Source organism: Bombus huntii, chromosome 12 (assembly GCF_024542735.1).
Source record: "Bombus huntii isolate Logan2020A chromosome 12, iyBomHunt1.1, whole genome shotgun sequence".
Taxonomy (NCBI): Eukaryota; Metazoa; Arthropoda; class Insecta; order Hymenoptera; family Apidae; genus Bombus; species Bombus huntii.
The window spans coordinates 1800211-1817690 of record NC_066249.1 but is presented as its reverse complement, the minus strand read 5'-3'; the positions used below and the strand labels follow the sequence as shown (position 1 = coordinate 1817690).

Sequence of the window (17480 nt, the reverse complement as noted above, 5' to 3'; positions counted from 1 at the left end):
TCTGGCCAGTTGCCTGGCCTCGTTGCCAAGCAACCGTAAAAGCGTCACCCTTTGAATCTCTAAAATTCTTTACTCCTTACATTGAACCTTCTACAGAACATTATTCACGCCACAAGTCGATCACGTTTTCCACGTGAGAAAACGATCCAGTTTAAAAATACATGTGAAAGGCCAACGATTTTAGATCCCGCCGTTATATATTTAGAAAAGTGCACGTATTTATAGCATATCATTCGGTAACGTATAAAATCAACCGTTACAATACAAACATAGTATGTATTATTTAGTGTTTCCTTGTGGTATAATACGAGAAGATGGTATTATGTGACTCCATTTTGTTTTTAAATGAGTTTTCTAAAAGTAGTGAACTAATTAGTTTATTTACCGTTGTAATTTAATCCTAATTCATTCCTTTCTTTTGTATCTATGGACTCAAAATAAAATATAAATTTACATTGGGGAATTTATTTGACTGCATGTAATTTGGAATACATTTCTATTAATATTTACAAGTAATTGAAAAAGTTTAGGAAATTTTCTGTCATAATGATGTAATTACGTCTTCAAACTATGTCAAATACACTTCAGAAACCGCCTGCAATGAAACTGAAAATGGCTACTGTAATATTTAAAGAATGATAAAGAGCTTTCAAACATGAGACCAAAATTTGAAATTGTAATACAGGAGTAAACTGAAACGCTTGCAATTTGTTCACACCTACTTTTACATCTTTTCTACCCAAATTGCATTTAATTAAGCTATTGTGCAATATTATTTTCGTGGACTTTCAAGTTACCGACAGAGTAATTTCTCCACCATCTTTAAAATTTTTATTATTTTCACTAATATCCAATCTTATTTAAATAGATAGAAAGATTTCGAATAGGCGAATCAAAATTTAGAGCGACAAATCTCGTGTATTAGCAACGATTCAAATTTCCTATATTTTCTAATATTCAAAATGACGAAAGAAGAACACGATTGACTAAAAAATGACACAAAAGACGTAGCAGGGTTAACGACTCTAAAAAACCTGTTCTCTTGGCTAAGAAAAAGGAAAGAATGTTTACGCGTATATTCTCTATTTTACAGTCGAGTCTTTTCTCTTTGGTTATACGGTGGATTAATCGACAACCAATGTAACCATGAACTTTTGCGTGAAGTCATCATAGCGAATGAAACGGTTAATCATTAAGAGCGTTGGGGGCAAATAATGTATCACGTCGCGCAGTGCCACGTGCCTTTGTATCGCGGTTAATTTTGAACTACGTCGATTTTACTGCTGCTAATTTTGCCAGTTTGACCTATGTTCTGAGTTGCGACAGTTTGCGATGCGTGACATCTTTCTTTCTTCTTTAATGGATTTTTGTTTAACTCTTACAGACTATCATAAATGAAACTTCCATGCGAATTATTTTGATTAATATTATCGTCCTACAATAGTATCGTCGCAATTGTATTCCTTTTCTTGCGAGTTATACATTAATACTGAGCTACGAATGAGAATATACATTTGATATTTCAATGGAGATAAGATATTTTAACCTCCGCGATCAGATGGCTGGGTCATTCTACAAATTTTTGAAAATTCGGTTAATCGTCACGTTTATATTCTGAATAGTTTCATAGCCTCTAAAACTGTTGGTTATACGATACAGCTTTTATAATGTTTCACAGTTGCATAATTTTCATTATATAGTACAATCTCTATACCTTTGTAATTTCAGATTCCGTTACTTTGTACTAAATATATAACAAAGTTATAATGAATAAATACATACAAGTTTTCCATAAAGTTCCTAACTATAACATTTCTAACCTTACCTAACATACCATTTACCTAAATACTACAAACATTTACTGTTAAAGGCATATGGGCATCAAACGATTCAGTAATATTCATCCATAATCCGCTCGCCAAAGCGTTAAAGCTGAACAAGTGAAAAAATTCGAATAGAACAACGAACACTTACCCATGTGAGCGAGGTCGATGATCGGCACTTCGCACTTGCTCAGAAGAGTCTCACAGGTTTGGGTTACAATCGGAGCACTCGTGCAGCAGCTCATCTTGCTTGTGGCTAGTTACTCGGTCGAAATGAGATTTCTGTTGCTGTCTCTTTCTATGTTACTCCTTAACTAGTTTCCTTCTTCGTCTCACGGTCTTCGGCTGCCCTCGCAATTTCGTATCTTGTCCCCGATCTTTCTCTCTGTTCCGTTCACTCGATCGCTTCTTTTTTCGTGCGTGTGCCGCCCTTTTCTTCCCCCTATAACTCTTCTCTTTCTTTCTTGTTGATCTCTTGTGTGTGATCGCGCCGCTTAGGTTCGATCAACTAGCACCACTATACGGACGGAAAATACGTGGGTCGTGCTTAATGCATGTATGCCGATCATTCAACCACGTGCGAACTCACCCACCGAATGCCACAATTTGGAGCAAATTCACTAGAATATCCAAGAAAAAATCATGCTATCACTATGCACACCAATGAAGATTTCTTAAGTTATAGCCTGGACATTCTCCGGATGAAAGGACAGCTCGCGAATGTAAACGATGACGTTACCGGTTTTTTCAAGAAGGAAAGAACACAAAACAGACACGGTGTCACGGCAACCCTAACGGTAGCCGTAAGAGACGAGTTTATTATGGGGCTGGTGGTGTGGCAGGTAGACGTATACGTGACTGTGAACTGGTGGGCACATGCTACGATATCGACAGAGTGGCAGATAACCGACTACTAACAAAGAACGTAACAATCGTAACGATCACTACTAGCAAGCTAACGCTTCTTGACTGAACCGACAGCGTTCGCAACTAACCGGCGCGCGCGCCTGTATGATGCGAGCGTGGCCGAAATGGGACGGAGAACCGCGAACAGCTCTAGTGGGAACCGAAGTGCGCACGAACGCTCACGAAGTTTGTCGAGCGTGAGAGTGGGGGGCGTTCAGATATTCGCGCGCTCGCATCGAATGAGAAACGAATCAATTTGGAGGAATTTTTTTGCTTTTATTTGTATAATTCTAACTTTATTTACATCTTAATATCGTAACATACGTACGTTTCGGTACTTTCATTTACATTATAAGGTATTATTGTATGTATGTATTATATTTGGAATATTGGAATTTAGAGTGGAGAAATGTTATCCGATGTATTTCGGAAATAATGAACTCAATTGAATTTTTTATCATACAAATGTGAAAATACCATCAATTTCGAGAGTTGCGATTACGTATTTGATTTCTGATTGGTTTCAAGAATTTAAAAAAATCAAACGATCCTCGATAAGCTTCTTTTTTGTAGTGACTCTCTGCACATTTACAAAAGATTCCAAGCCTGACTTATACAATATTATGCTCTACGTCTTACCAAATTAATCCTAGGTATTAAATGAAATCCTACGTATGCAAAATCTGTGAGACAGAATTTTACGAACCTGTTACGAGTCGTTTCGTTAAAGACACAAAGTAGTACGACTATATCTATATGCAACTTGGGATTAGCGACTTTACCAATGCGCCTTCCACGGTGCTTTGAATCGTACTGCACTCCAGTAGACGATCTTGTGTTACTAAACGCAAGATTCGTCGATCCCCACCACGCATGTCTTCTTCGCTGTCGTCGCTTACTTCTAATCATTATAATTTGTATTTCATTGTTATCGAAGACGCGTAGTTAGCCGTGTCTTAACGCTGTTTCCACGTGTTTATCATCATTCTTCTTCGTGTTTCTCTTTCCAATATCGAAAAAATTCCATCTCATCTCTCGATCGAATTTCCCCGAATCTTCTTTGAATATTCTTCACAGAATTTATGTTTCATTGTTATCGAAGACGCATAGTTAATCTCTTAGTGTCTTAACGCCTCTTCCACGCGTTTATTATCATTTTTCTTATAACATGGAGCGAATTTTATTTTCTTATATATACATAATAATTAGCTACCTCTTAACAGCTGTCTTCCTATTTCTTCATCCAATAATTTGCAAAATTGTAGCCCGTCTTTCGATTAAATTTCCTCGAGTCTTCTTCGAATATCTTGGACAGAAAATTCTGTTTTTCAGACATCGACAAGATCCTCCTCGCTTCGCAGTGCTTACCAGCTGTTCCTCCAGGAAATGATCATTATACCTATTCCGATTCTTCGAGAACGCCAGTTTATTCCATGTTTAACCCGCTCATGCTTTTTTTAGACGCAAATATATGTAGCTAAACGCTCGTAAAACATCAGCAGTGACGTGATTTGATTTGTACGACGGATGGAATAAACACGCGAATGATAGGTAGTTCGTTTGTTCAACGCGTTCCATCGTCGCGCAATCGTTTCTTGAATATCGTGTGCTCCTCGTGAGTACTTGGTCTGATTCTAGCGGCATCGAGGATTCTAGAGATACGACTGGAGTATTTGGACCCACGCGAAGAGTCGAATGGCGACGAGGAAGTAGAATCGTCTTTGGAGTTGCTTTTATTTCTTGGATAATTATTTTTGTTTGATGGGATGCGTTTGTTGCTTCGTATACGTTTATGGCGTTTCTTTGTAGACTTCGGTTGTTGTTCCCAGTTTGAGGAGGAGGTGCTGGGGCCTGGTCCATCTGCTTCCGAACTGAATAATAGAAAAATGAAATTAAGCATCGACAGCGAAAGTGGATTGGGCTACATCTTTTCTTACATGTTTTTATAGCATTAATTTACAGCATTAATTTATTATTAAACGGTGTTATTTTATGAAGAAGAACTGTATTATTGGAAATACAGAATTTTATATCGTATTAATACGCGAACGTTACAAAAATGATGAAACTTATCTTTTTAATTGAATCTTACCTTGTAGCATCTAATGATGCGCTGGTGGACTCATTGGCGAAGGTTTTTGGAAAATGGTACGTTAGACACGTCCCGCATAAAAGTTTCCGTATGATCTAAAGGAAAGATCCAAGAGATTTAATTGAGCAAATTAAAAATCCACTTGCATCTCACTGTTGACTTTGTCATTGAATATTTCGTCATATAAAGTAAATAGATTGTCATTGAGTCTATCAGAGAACTCTGTCAGCTCTTACAACTAATTCTTCGTTGAATTTTCTTTAGACAGTGGAAAAAATGATATTTTATCAATTAATGATAGGAACCTTTTTTCCCAAGGTTTTTATAAGGAAAACATAACGCAGTGAAATGTAAGTCTATTTTACATATTTTACATACATATTTTACATATTTATATGTAATATCTAGTGCGAAATGATTAACGCAACAACTGTCATGATATAATACCAATTAGAGGGACAAAGAGAAGATATATAAAATACAAAGAATAAAATGGACAAAGAACAGATTATATAAAATACAAAAAATAAAATGAACGAGAGAAAAAAGAATACAAAATACGTATTACAAAATATAAATGCTAAGATATACTTTCTTTTGTTCAAGTTTCACTTCTTTATCAATTTTTGCAAAAATATTTGCGAATTTGCATCAACATCCTGTAACATACTCCGGTAACAACAGACATTTATACTGTAATTAAAACTACCTTTGTAATTAAGAAGGCTAAGAAGATCTGAATGATTACAAGCGTGCTGGTCATGACGTAAGCGACGATGACGATCCTAAGGATGACAGGTGTAACGACTTCGACGCAGCCATTCGTATTTATGGTTTTCACGTCAGTCTCCAAGATCTCCGTGTGCTCGCACGGTGTCATTGCACGTAAATTACAGCAGCTAAACGGGACACTTCGGTCTCTATATTCTTCGTCAGATACTGGACTTTGCACAGCCATTTCATCTCGCGAAGCATAGTCTACTCCCTGATCGTGGAATATTTTTCTGATACTATTTTACGTTATTAGATATCCTTAAACTATTCTGTTCACACTTGTTATACCGTGCTTTGAGTTACCATTTTTGAATGGTGGATTCACCTGCCAGTCAAAGAGAAACCAATCTGTGTAGGAGGAATGGCCGCAGCATTGAAAGATGAATTGTATCTCGTCGAGCGCGTACTTGTAAGACGATGCACTCACGTACAGTTGCATCGAATTGTTGAAAATGTCGATTAACGTTTCTTGTCTGACGTTCATGTGATATCCTATGGAGACCAGAGTAGCCGCGTTCATTATGGCGCATATCGCGATCACTATTAACAAGCATTTTAGCGTTCGTCTTGTTTCCGCGCAGCAGCGTGGTACTTTTCGCCTAAAAGAGGAAATAATGCATATAAAATTGATGAAATCTTATTGATAAATTCTGTGTAATATTACTATACGTAATATATGTATAATATACTACTACAACCGTGTATAACGTAAGACGTGAGACGATGTAAGATTTTTAGAAAATTCAAAACAGTAAACAAAATTTAGCTTAAAATACAGATTGCATATACTAATTTAAATTTGTACGAGGTTCATATACAATTCTCTACAATTCGATTATCATCCGTTAAATTATTTATATACGAGATTTGGATAATGTTATATTATAAATACTTACGATCGTATACTGCGTACAGTAATTAGAGCAGTCGGTAAACCCAAGCTGACGTTTATTAACGTAAATATGACTGGTCGTAGACCACCTGCGAATCGAATGATTTGCCATTCGGCAAATATCTCCAGGATCAACATGAAAAAACGTTTAGCCTCGAAGATGGCCAACGTAACCGCGACACCGTAACCGAATCTCACTTCCCATCCACAGTTGCATGGAATTCTTGCATTTTTCTTAAATACTACGTTGTTCCTCCGGCTGCACTCGTTGCTCGACATTCAACAATCTTAACGTACTATTTTATATTTTTCATTCAGTGAATCGTCGTCGGTTTATCTGTAAATGTCTTCTAGAATTACCGGTTTATATGAAATTGAAACAACGTCGTATACTTGTTGGATAATTTCATGTTGATACGTATGAAATTCCTTTTTTTTCTTAAATAAAATTTTAACGTAATTTTTTTTTAAAAGATCATGCGTTCAACGAAAACGAAAACTTTTCGCGTGATTCAATGCATTTTCCTAAATAATAATTGATTTCATTATTTCAGATTTATAAGAATTAGAGGTGAAAGTTCTACAGGTCAAACATTTGTAGAATGGACCTGTTGACGATTAATCGTTAAATTCTTTTTTTTATTAGAAATCTTGAAGATTCTCAACATTCAATATACCCACGTATACGATTTATAGTAAATTTCTTCTTCTTTAATACGTCGATAGCAAATTTGGAGGAAACGGTATTTCATATGCATCAACCTAACAGAATATCGAAACTGTCGAAAGAACGCTACATCTTTCTGAATAATAGAGTCACTCATAAAGTCATAAAGTCAATAGAGTCACACATAAAAGGAATCTCAATTATTCCGTCATCCTAAAAATAAGGAAAATGTCGTCCGTAAAATTGTTAAGAAATATGCAAACTACTGTTTATCTTTCAATTTTGTAAATCACAAAACGTAAAATTGCCGGCGACACGCGACGTCGTATTATCATTGTTATGTACGTTCATCGAGGATGATACCAACAGGAAGTTATCAAAGAAAAAAAAAAAAAAAACACAATTCCCCGAGGTTGGAGCGCAATTATTCAGGTCGAGATTTAAAATCACGCGACGAGTTTCGACTTTCTATTGGCGCAGTTCCATGGAAAAATTCGGACCGAAATCCCATACAATTTACTCGTATAAAAGCATTTGAGGGACTTAAGAACCTAAAATGATCGTTATATTATAAATACGCTTAAAATTTGTAGATTACACTTAACATACTTCTTATTTAACATACACTATTATTCTATTATGTTTGTTCTACATTGGCAAAACGATATCTAAATTACTTTGTTTACGTCCTTCAATACCTTTGCATTTATGCAATTCTAACCAATTATTCCAATGCTTGCATGTAATGACAAATAATTGATAACTAATATCTAGTAACTAATAACTAATAATTAATAATGATTATTTTCACTTGAAAAAGACGTTGAATATTCTTCGAGCGTTAACAACTATGTGTGCAAGAAATAATACAAAAAAATCTTTAAAAATATGTAAAAAGTGGCATTCTAAATCAAAGTACCTTCTTAATGAGTTAAAGAATCTAGCAAATAGGAACGCAACGTCTCATACTACTGTCGATAGAATCGCAATCATATTTTATCCAACGAGTTATACATCTGTTCTATTATCATGTTTATTTTAGTGTCGTGGATAGTATCCAAGGTTAATTGTCTCTGGACGTAAGTTTTACTCGTCTATTTGCTCAAGTAGCTCGAGATACACCGATCTGAGATTCGATTATTGATAATCTTTTAATTAGATATTCATGTTTACCAAGAATATCTGTTTGTAAAGAAAATAAACGATGAAGAAACATCTCGAATGAGATACTGGTTGAACGACAGATTTACGATCTGTGCGAAAGTATTGTTGTAGTCTCGCCTGAAGAAGGAACACTCACCAGACGCCATGATGCGAGAGATAAGGCAGACTTGACTAAAATTACAATACGTTGCGTGGAAATATTACACAGTTTTTAAGGTTTTCGTGTAAGCGGGTATGCACGCTCGATGGGTCATTGTCTTTCATCTGAAACCAACTTCACACATCACACTTTCATTCAATCAATTTATTAATATAAAGACAGATAGCGTTCCTTTAATTTTAACTTGTAGCTTACTGTATCTATATTTACATTGAGTAGTTAATATAAAGTTATAAAATTATAAATACAGTCATAAGAACTACTTTTTAAGTATACATATAATAAATGTAATAAATCTTTTCTTTGCAGGTACCGAAAGAATTACACAGCGCTATTTAATCTTATTATTATATATCGCTTATTTTCTAAATTGAGCTTTGACTTAAATTGACCTTAACTGTTAGATATTTTGGTTCATATTAGACACGACTCTGTTTCTTGTTACTAACAAATTTCTTAAATTACAGGGAAGTAATATCTTCATTATCTACTACAATTTCTCTCAAGATTTTCAAAATCTTATTGTTTGTTAAAAAAAAAAGAATAAAACGAAAACATAAAAATCCGAGAATCGCAGTAGAGCTTGCGAACATGTTACGAGTCTAAAAATACTGCAAAGCATATCCTAAATACATATACTGCAATGATTATAAGTTATTAAGAATACATTATACGTTTGTAGAATCATTTTACGTCAGATTATGTACACTTTCGACGAAAAAGGTAATCGTTACTCTTTGATTATTTTATAAGACAATTACCACATTTAAGGTCAGATGACGCGGTATTTGTATATATTGACGTAAGAGTGTTTTATACCATAACTCCAGAACGCCAGAAACGGTAAATTTTCCGTTAAATAGATGGCCAACCGCATTTGGCTGTTGAAGAACGCCCTGAAGAATCTGGACCACCAATACGTAGTTGGTAATAGGTATTTGTGTGTAATTAGTTGAACATTCAAGATAAATCTACCGTACCACGACATCCTTGATGAATCTAAAAATATTATCTTTTTTGCATATACACTAAGTTCAATTTACGTCTGTATAAGTAGGAGATTTACCTATTTTTAACGAGTGATTATTATTCGTGGCGGCAGTGGAGGCTAGAATGAATGTGAATTCAATGAAAGCACTCGAATCCATATAAGGATTCACCGGCCATAGGGATTCTATTAAAATACGACTCATCTCTTCGAAATCTTTGCTACCACTGGCGAGTGAGGGGAGGAAAACCTCGTCCAGAAGTCGTCTGCAAAGAGCCCGTGTCTCTTCCACGCTTCCGGTGCAAAGATTGTACCTATGGATAGATGTATTTAATTATTTACATAGAAAATTCTATCTTTATTACTTATTATTATTATTGCTTAGTCCGTGCCTTTCGGCTTTGGACGAACTTTCGGTTTTACATCTCTTATGTCTATTTCTCTTCTTATATGTCTACCTCCCCTCTTTTCCACTCTATTCTATTGCACTACCTTTCTTATTCTACCTCTAAAAACTAAAAATTAGGAACTATAAATTAGCAACTAATGACTAAAAGCTATTGCAACTTTGGTCTTTAGCCTCCTTGCTGTGCCTCCTTCTTGTCGTTTGCCCTTCACTTCCCTATTATTGCTTTCAGTTCTGCTAAACCTTCTCCAGTCTCGTTTAGCGTTTTTCCTATGTCCTTTGGTCCTCCCGTTATTTCACATTCTTCTATTACATGTTTTAGGTCTTCTTCTTTCCTTCTGCATAGTCTGCATCCTTTTTCTCCCCTCTTCTTTCCAGTATTCCCTTGCTTTGGTCTCGTCTCCGCATCTGAACCTTGCCAGTATTCTTCTGTCCTTCCATTTCATTCTCCCTTCTAAGGACTTTGGTAATTTTTCTTTGGCTATGTTTCTGTAGTGTATATTATACTTGGATTTCCTTATCCTTTTCCCCCTCTCTTCTGTTTCTCTCTTTCTTCTTTCTTCTATAAATTTTTGGTCTGCTGTCATTCTTTCTAGCTCCTCTCCTGTTTCTATCTGCGTCCCTCCTTTTCTCACCTCTTCTAGTCCCTTCCTTCTCTTTCTTGCTCTTTTCCTTTCCTGACCATTCCCCCATTCTCTCTCTCTCTCTTTCCTTTATACACTCCTTTACTAATTCCTTTTTTGATTCTAGGGCTCTATCCTTATTACTTATACATGTAGAAGATCTTAGCTCTATTACTTTTGTAGAACATTCTCTTTATTATTTACACAGAAAATTCTTTACCCTTTTCACATCCACTTCAAAAATTCATAATTTATTACTAAATTTACGCATTTATGGAAAATTTAAAATTTTTAAAAGTGTATGTAATATGTATATAAAAATATACAAAATAGGCAAAGTGTTCTTTACAATATAATTGTGAAATATAAATATAATTTAGTGAAACGAACATTTTTATTTACATCCATTTCTCTGTAAATTTGTATGTAATTATAAGTTCGCATAAATATCTACATTCCAACCATTTCTATTCTTACTACTATAGCTATTAAATGTTGAACTGACATAAATTCTCTTCGTTACTTTGGAAAACAAATTTTAATTGAAATTAATGTTAAGATTTTGAAAAGAAAGAAGTATTCGTGTTTGGGTTACAAACTTGTCTTCCATGCCCAGCATGTTGCCAATAACTCGCCAGAAGTGAATCAGTCCTTCCAGTTCCTCGGAACTGTTATTCACCCCAAGATAGTCACCAGCCAGGAGGGTGAAACCCATGAATCCAAATTGAGCCAATGCCATATCCAGTTGCGAGACTCTGTTCAGCCCCGCCTCTGAACTTCTTCGAAACGCTACGCAGTGTTTTTTCCGTACGATTTTCAGCGATTCGAGAAATCTGCAAAACGAGAAAGAGAAAAATTACTCTTATAAAAGATCTTATTCAGAATGAACTCAAAATTTGTGTTTAATTCGTCTTCAATTTACCGATCTAGCAATCTTTTTTAATATTTCATACCAAACAAATCTACTTAGTTTAAATCGTTTAATTTTTCTCTTTATTTCTCTTTTTTTTTTATTTTCTCTTATTTACGCTTACGTTACGGTCGATTTAAGTCGAATCTTACGATCGAATCTTCCATTTGATGCTCTACTATTCTATTCTATACGCATATATGTTATATGGTTGGGTTTTATTGAAAAAATATGTATGATACTCGTGTTGTATATCTTGGACTTTCCCAGACACGAAATTATTCCGTTCGCTCATCTACACAGGAATATATATCCGGCAAGATAAATCGATTAAAATACCGACACTGCACGCGTTCGATGATTCCTTGAATGTCAATGAACGACGAGTACCCGATGGATTCTCCCCTCATCCATATTTTCGTACACAGGACACTTTGTCAGAATTCGTAAAAAAATCAACGTTTCGATACGATGTTGAATACGTTACTATAGATGTTTCATAGCGTCAATTTAATAATAAACAACGGTCGATACGCGTTGGAAGTGTTACTGTTATAAATAGCGACAAATGATAAGAATAGAAACTTATTTAAAGAAAACGGTATTCTTAACGCGCCTCGCGTTTCCGAGGAATTGGATTAGTAAGTTACTGGTTCGCAGGAAAACGATTTACTTTTCGTTTATCATTTTTGAAAATTTGTTCACACTGTTCGGGGTATCTTATATGAATAAATTAAAACTTCTTTGGTAGATAAATTGCTGCCCAGTTAAAAACCAGCTTTTTGTTTCTGCAATTGCTGAAAAGTGTTTTTAAAATGAGAAAAAAATATTTATGCTACTCTCGTATGATCTTTAAGTAACCATTGTTAGGTGTACTTACTCTTTTTCTATGCCAGCTCTTTTCCCATACCAAACCCAATTATGTAGAATGGTGGATACGTATCTGCGAAAGGCAGCACACGGTGTACCACTCCGTCTGGTGAATATTAAAACGTCCTTGATCGACGGTACAGCGAATAAAGATAATAATCCACATAGTTTGGCAATCATCATGGTGAAAGCGTTGTTATAAAACATCTGCTGTCCGAGGCGAAACTTTTCTTCGTCGAAGAACCACGGTAATTCTGGTTGTAGCCATTCAAAGTCCATGAAAGTGCTTGCTCCATCTTTGAGGAGCGTTCGCAGCTTCGATTCCACATCTAAATGCAGACACAGGCTCATGACATTTGTCATTTCAACAATAAAACGTTCTTTTCACTTTCATCCATCGAAATACTTTTCAGCGTTTTAAATTTATAACTTGTTGTAGGAGAATGTCTTAAAAAATTAGTTATATAAACGATAATAAAGAAATGTAGAATATTTGCTATACCGGACTGAAAAATAAAGGTCTGGAGTTCAAAAGGCAGAACCAAGAATTTTGCTCATGGATTTTGATTCTTGAATCTTTCTGTTAGGTGCTGAATTTCTGGCCTCGAATTCCTAATACGCGTATTAATACACATACTATACATACTATAGGAACATTCTAAACTCTTGAAAGTCCTTGAGACTCACCATCTTTAAATTCTTCTGAAGTCCTCGATATCCTCAGAACCTAGACGATTCCGAGAATCTTTCGATGATTCTAAAATCTAGAAAATTCCAGGAAACTGAAATTTCCAAAATCCGATTAACTAAAATAAATTAACTACCGAAGTATCCTAAAATACCATTAAATCCTATGTCATCCTCTGTAACGGACTGCTTGCAACAAACTCGTATCGAGTCTGATAAATACCAGTTCTACCGTATTACGAGTGGCAACAAATCTTCGTAGAAATGAAGTTGTTTCGTGATTCGATCATTGTTTGACAAAAAACTTACAACGGACCGATTTCGTAAAACAAACGCACGCACATAGAACGTAGATCGTGTGGGTGATCTTACGATTCGATATGACGGAATTCATTTGGTATTCAGAGCCATCGAAAGTGGGTACATCTGTGCAGCGGACGTGACAGGAATAAAGAAGATCGATAGATGCCCATAATGAGGCGTAATCGAATACGGTGTGCTTGCTTATATTAGGCCCATTATCATTAGGTCACTATCGAATTCATTGAACCATAATGGATTATTCCAGTAATTCCCATACTTTCGAACCTTTCACCTTTTAAAAATACAAATTCCGTTCAAATACAATCTTCAATTGAACTGAAATAGACGAATCGAATTCAGTTAATGTACGCAATCATGCCATGCAAGGATTTCTAATGATTACCACATGGCCATCTAGATACATATCATATAAAGTAAATTGAAGGTTGTTCGAGAGTGTTCAAGATCGTCCTATGATCAAATCTATAATAGATCGGTCATTTTATGGCCAAATTTTAACATTCGGATCTAATAAGTATTTAAGTATAGGTATTTTAGTCGATTTGTATTTTATAAAAGTAGTAAGCGGTAAAATATAATGTACTATAATTAAATACGATGATAATTGGTGTCTAGAATTAGATACCTCTGTTTGAATTAATCATGGTAGTGTTTCTCTTCGTTTAGAATTAGAATAACCTGCTTTATCTGACTCATAGTTTCGTATGTAATTAAATAACGCGAGGATAAAGAACTCTTGAAGTAAGTAAATAATTCTATAATGCTTAATACTTACGAACACCAATACTCCTGTTACAGGTTAGTTTTTATCGCTTTTTAACACACATTTTATCACACATGGTTGTAACCATAAAGGATAAAAGGATAAAACAAAGGATCACAGTTCTTTTATCTAATTTTGTAATTAGTTCCAAATCCTTTCGTATGTAATTTTTCAATTAATTATATAACTAAAAATATTGTATTTCTATGGAGTAATATTTTCTAATAGCTATCGATTTACAAACTAGAGATACTTCCAGAATGACATAATGCATAAAAGCTACTTCCGTCTGATTGATCACGAAGGAGCTATTATAAGAGGTTGCGAAACATCGAAGACATAATTTGCAATTGTCAACTTGTTCAGACTTCAAAATACAGTCCAGTCTAATCGAATGATAGACATTTGTTCGATTTACAATACGATAGACAATACTCGATATTAATCGTCTAACAAAATTTATTTTATCTTTTTAAAAGAAAATTATCTCGTCATATCTTATTTCTCTTATTATTTATTTTATTATTTATTATTATTACTTTATCATTACTTTATAAATTCGATTTTCTACTCGTGCATAGTATGTAGAAAGTTAGATCATCGAGGTTATGTCACCGGCACATTGCGAAAACAATTGCTTTCACCGAACTATCGAATTGCTTCGATATATTCTCTAGTTAACAGTTAATCGTTTCTGTTTCTATTTTAACAACTTTGGTTGAATATTTGAACAATGAAAACGTAGAAGAATTAGAATTCAGTTATTTTCTCGCGTGTTGCACATGTATTGCATTCATAGTTAAGCAACCGAGAGAAGTAAGTCGAGGACGTCCGTTTCTATTCGCACTTTCGTCAATTACTGCATGTTTAGAAGGAACGTGCAATCCTCCGAGAAAACGCGGAACGTGTTAAGTGACGTTTGGTCATAGCTAATATTCTACATTAACGGTAAGTTATCAAATCGATTTCGTTGGACATTCATAGTGACGAAATATCTATCCAGTCTTTAAATATTATTATAGGCAATAATTAGTTCGAAAGTTAGTTATAAATTCATATATAAATTCAAATAGAAATAATCTTTGAATTTTCCGAATTTAATATTTCTATTGATCTTTTCTTTTTTTTTATTCTAACTACTTTACTTTAAATGACTACACCTTTATTGATGATCTATGCACAGATATTGCCAAGATATTATTTTTTTCTTATTATTTATCTTGTAGACAAATGAATAAATAAAGAATATGATAGTAAACTAGTATAATAATATAATAAGTAATAATTATAGTAATAATAATAATCTTTAATAATTATTTAATGGAATCGTTCCAAATTTTATTTCATAATTTAAATACGTAACATCTCTGATATTTAGTACAAAACCTTCAATAATCGGAGGAAAAAAAATGGTTATATCACAGAAAAAAACTATTATATCAGCTATGGTATAGTCTCACAATCAATAGAAAAATCATAAATTGGATTTGTCAGGAATTACGAAACCTTCCTGTATATGTATTTACGCGTCCTTCATAGAGACAAAAGAGGCCAACGATGTAAGATAAACTTTTTTCTTTTTTGTCCGAGCGCTTACTCTTTCTCTTAAAAATATAGGAAATCATCTATAATCTAATAATCACGATCTTTCACCTCTGAAATTCTTTAAATAATCTCGATAAAATATCACGCGACCTTTACATGAGCGAACTAATAATAATAATGATTCTATAAATCTATATACAAATAATTTTGGTCACGAACCAAAATTATGTAACTGTATCTACATTTAAACATGACGAAAACTTTGGAGACAGTAAATTTCCACTTTAAAGTCAAAGAATTACGCTAACTTAACCTTCATACTGCTACCTATATTACATTAAATAATTATATATTTAAAACTATCTCTGCATCTCACAACGGTTCCATCTATAAGATTTTAAACTTATGAAATTCGAGGTTTCCAATTCTGCAAAAAAAGAGATCGACACTGCGTAAATATTCTTATCTGACTGAAACAAGAAACATAATGCTGCTTGGAAACGAACTATATCTCGCAGGAATGGTAGCAAAATATCTGGCACACGTATACAAATTGGTCCACCAAGAGTAAACAAAATATCGTCGGTGCACTGCACCTCTCGAAAAAAGCCACTGACCTGTAAAGTCCGTTTGTTTCTCTGTGTTTTTTGTATCCTGCTCGATCTTCTTTCTCATTTTCGTACACGCGAATAACGGAACCACTCCTTTTTCATTTAAGCCACATGTATCGCGGGGTGCACTGCACTATACGTAAACTGCTCAATGTTCAACTGCAAATGTCACGTTCACCGGCACTGTCGGCCCCACATGCACGAGGTAATCAAACGGACCAATTTATCGTCACGTAAGCACAATTCCCCGCGAACGAACTGCAAGATTGTCACGTCTTCATTACTTGATCGTGCTAGTTGCGTGCATTGCAAGGGAATGAAAGGAACAAGTTTCTAGCGTACATCTTAGGAGAAAGGTAAGTCTCCTACCTTTCGCACGTTCCTTCCTTCTCCTAGCTGTGCAACGTTCTCTTTAAATGTATATGGGAGACATGTAAGTGGAGTATATGAACAACCTTAATGCAAAAAGTCTAATATCGAATGCTTTTTTATATAAGAAATATATTTTTTTATATGAAATATTATAAAAATTTTTTATTCAAGAAAAAATTAAAATATGAAATATTCTTCTTTTTTACGATACGAAATTCGAATTTTTATTTAAAATTTCATATTGCTACTGTATAAATATATTTTGAATCTTTAAGCTATTTATAGTTTTCATTCCGTTTTATTAATATTCGTTTCTCTTTTTGTGAGTGGATGGTTTTTTCATTTATGTAATTGCGTTGGAAGTTAAATATTAGATCTGCTGAATTAGATATTATATTAATATTTCGTAGAAATACATGGTGCAAATATTAAAAATAATATTATTAAATTTATTTAATTAAATCGTGTATCTTAATTTAATTTTCTCTGAAAATAATTCAAAACGTAGACGATATTCGTGATCACGTGGTTACCGATAGAGCGAAAATGCCGGTGGATGAAATTATCGGTAGAGCAAGAAACTCCCTCATTTCGTTTGCGAAAATAAACGTTAAAACGCGGCTTATCGCGTTTCGTACGAAGAGAAAGGGAAAGTGGTTTGCTTTTACTTTTCTGTCAGCTCTAACTTTGTACGTATATGTACGCAGTACTCGTATGGTGTTCGTACGCTGGAGAAAGTAGATAGCTATTGTATTTTCGACATCGTTGCTTGTGTCGTTCTACACGTATTGCACATGCTTTAAACTACAGGTGAAGAATAGACATCTCTTAGAACTGTCATACACCTATCATGAAATATTTTATAGTCTTTATATGTTCGATTACTCCTCGATGATTCTAGTA

At 34.4% G+C, this 17480-nt stretch overlaps 2 protein-coding genes across 7 annotated transcripts in view; both read right to left on the bottom strand.

Moving 5' to 3' along the window:
- Positions 1 to 8713, bottom strand: part of LOC126872009 (uncharacterized) — a 40126-nt gene extending 31413 nt beyond the window's left edge. The window contains exons 1-6 of one of the 2 annotated variants that reach the window (XR_007691802.1): positions 6492 to 8713; positions 5921 to 6194; positions 5531 to 5806; positions 4822 to 4916; positions 3436 to 4600; positions 2075 to 2443 (exon numbers count right to left, since the gene is read on the bottom strand). Coding sequence is in view for 1 of the 2 variants with exons in the window: in XM_050631467.1 (XP_050487424.1) it covers positions 1975 to 2068 (94 nt within the window). In the remaining variant the exon portion in view is untranslated. Of the gene's footprint in view, positions 1 to 1974; positions 2444 to 3435; positions 4601 to 4821; positions 4917 to 5530; positions 5807 to 5920; positions 6195 to 6491 lie in introns of those variants that run through there. The other variant, XM_050631467.1, reaches the window with a different exon arrangement.
- A 298-nt stretch (positions 8714 to 9011) lies between these two features.
- On the bottom strand, positions 9012 to 16530 carry LOC126872012 (uncharacterized). 5 transcript variants are annotated; one of them, XM_050631473.1, is made up of 6 exons: positions 14062 to 14498; positions 12778 to 13601; positions 12286 to 12604; positions 11095 to 11328; positions 9545 to 9780; positions 9012 to 9477 (listed from the first exon to the last, which is right to left on the bottom strand). In XM_050631473.1, exons 3-6 carry the CDS (start codon positions 12552 to 12554, stop codon positions 9251 to 9253), a joined length of 966 nt encoding a protein of 321 aa, XP_050487430.1. In that variant the 5' UTR covers positions 12555 to 12604; positions 12778 to 13601; positions 14062 to 14498; the 3' UTR covers positions 9012 to 9250. The 5 variants fall into 5 exon arrangements, with proteins under 5 accessions (XP_050487430.1, XP_050487432.1, XP_050487429.1 ...); XM_050631475.1 differs by lacking the exon at positions 14062 to 14498 and having other exon boundaries at positions 12778 to 13039; positions 13118 to 14030; XM_050631472.1 differs by lacking the exons at positions 12778 to 13601; positions 14062 to 14498 and adding an exon at positions 16212 to 16530.
- Between the last annotated feature and the right edge of the window lie 950 nt (positions 16531 to 17480).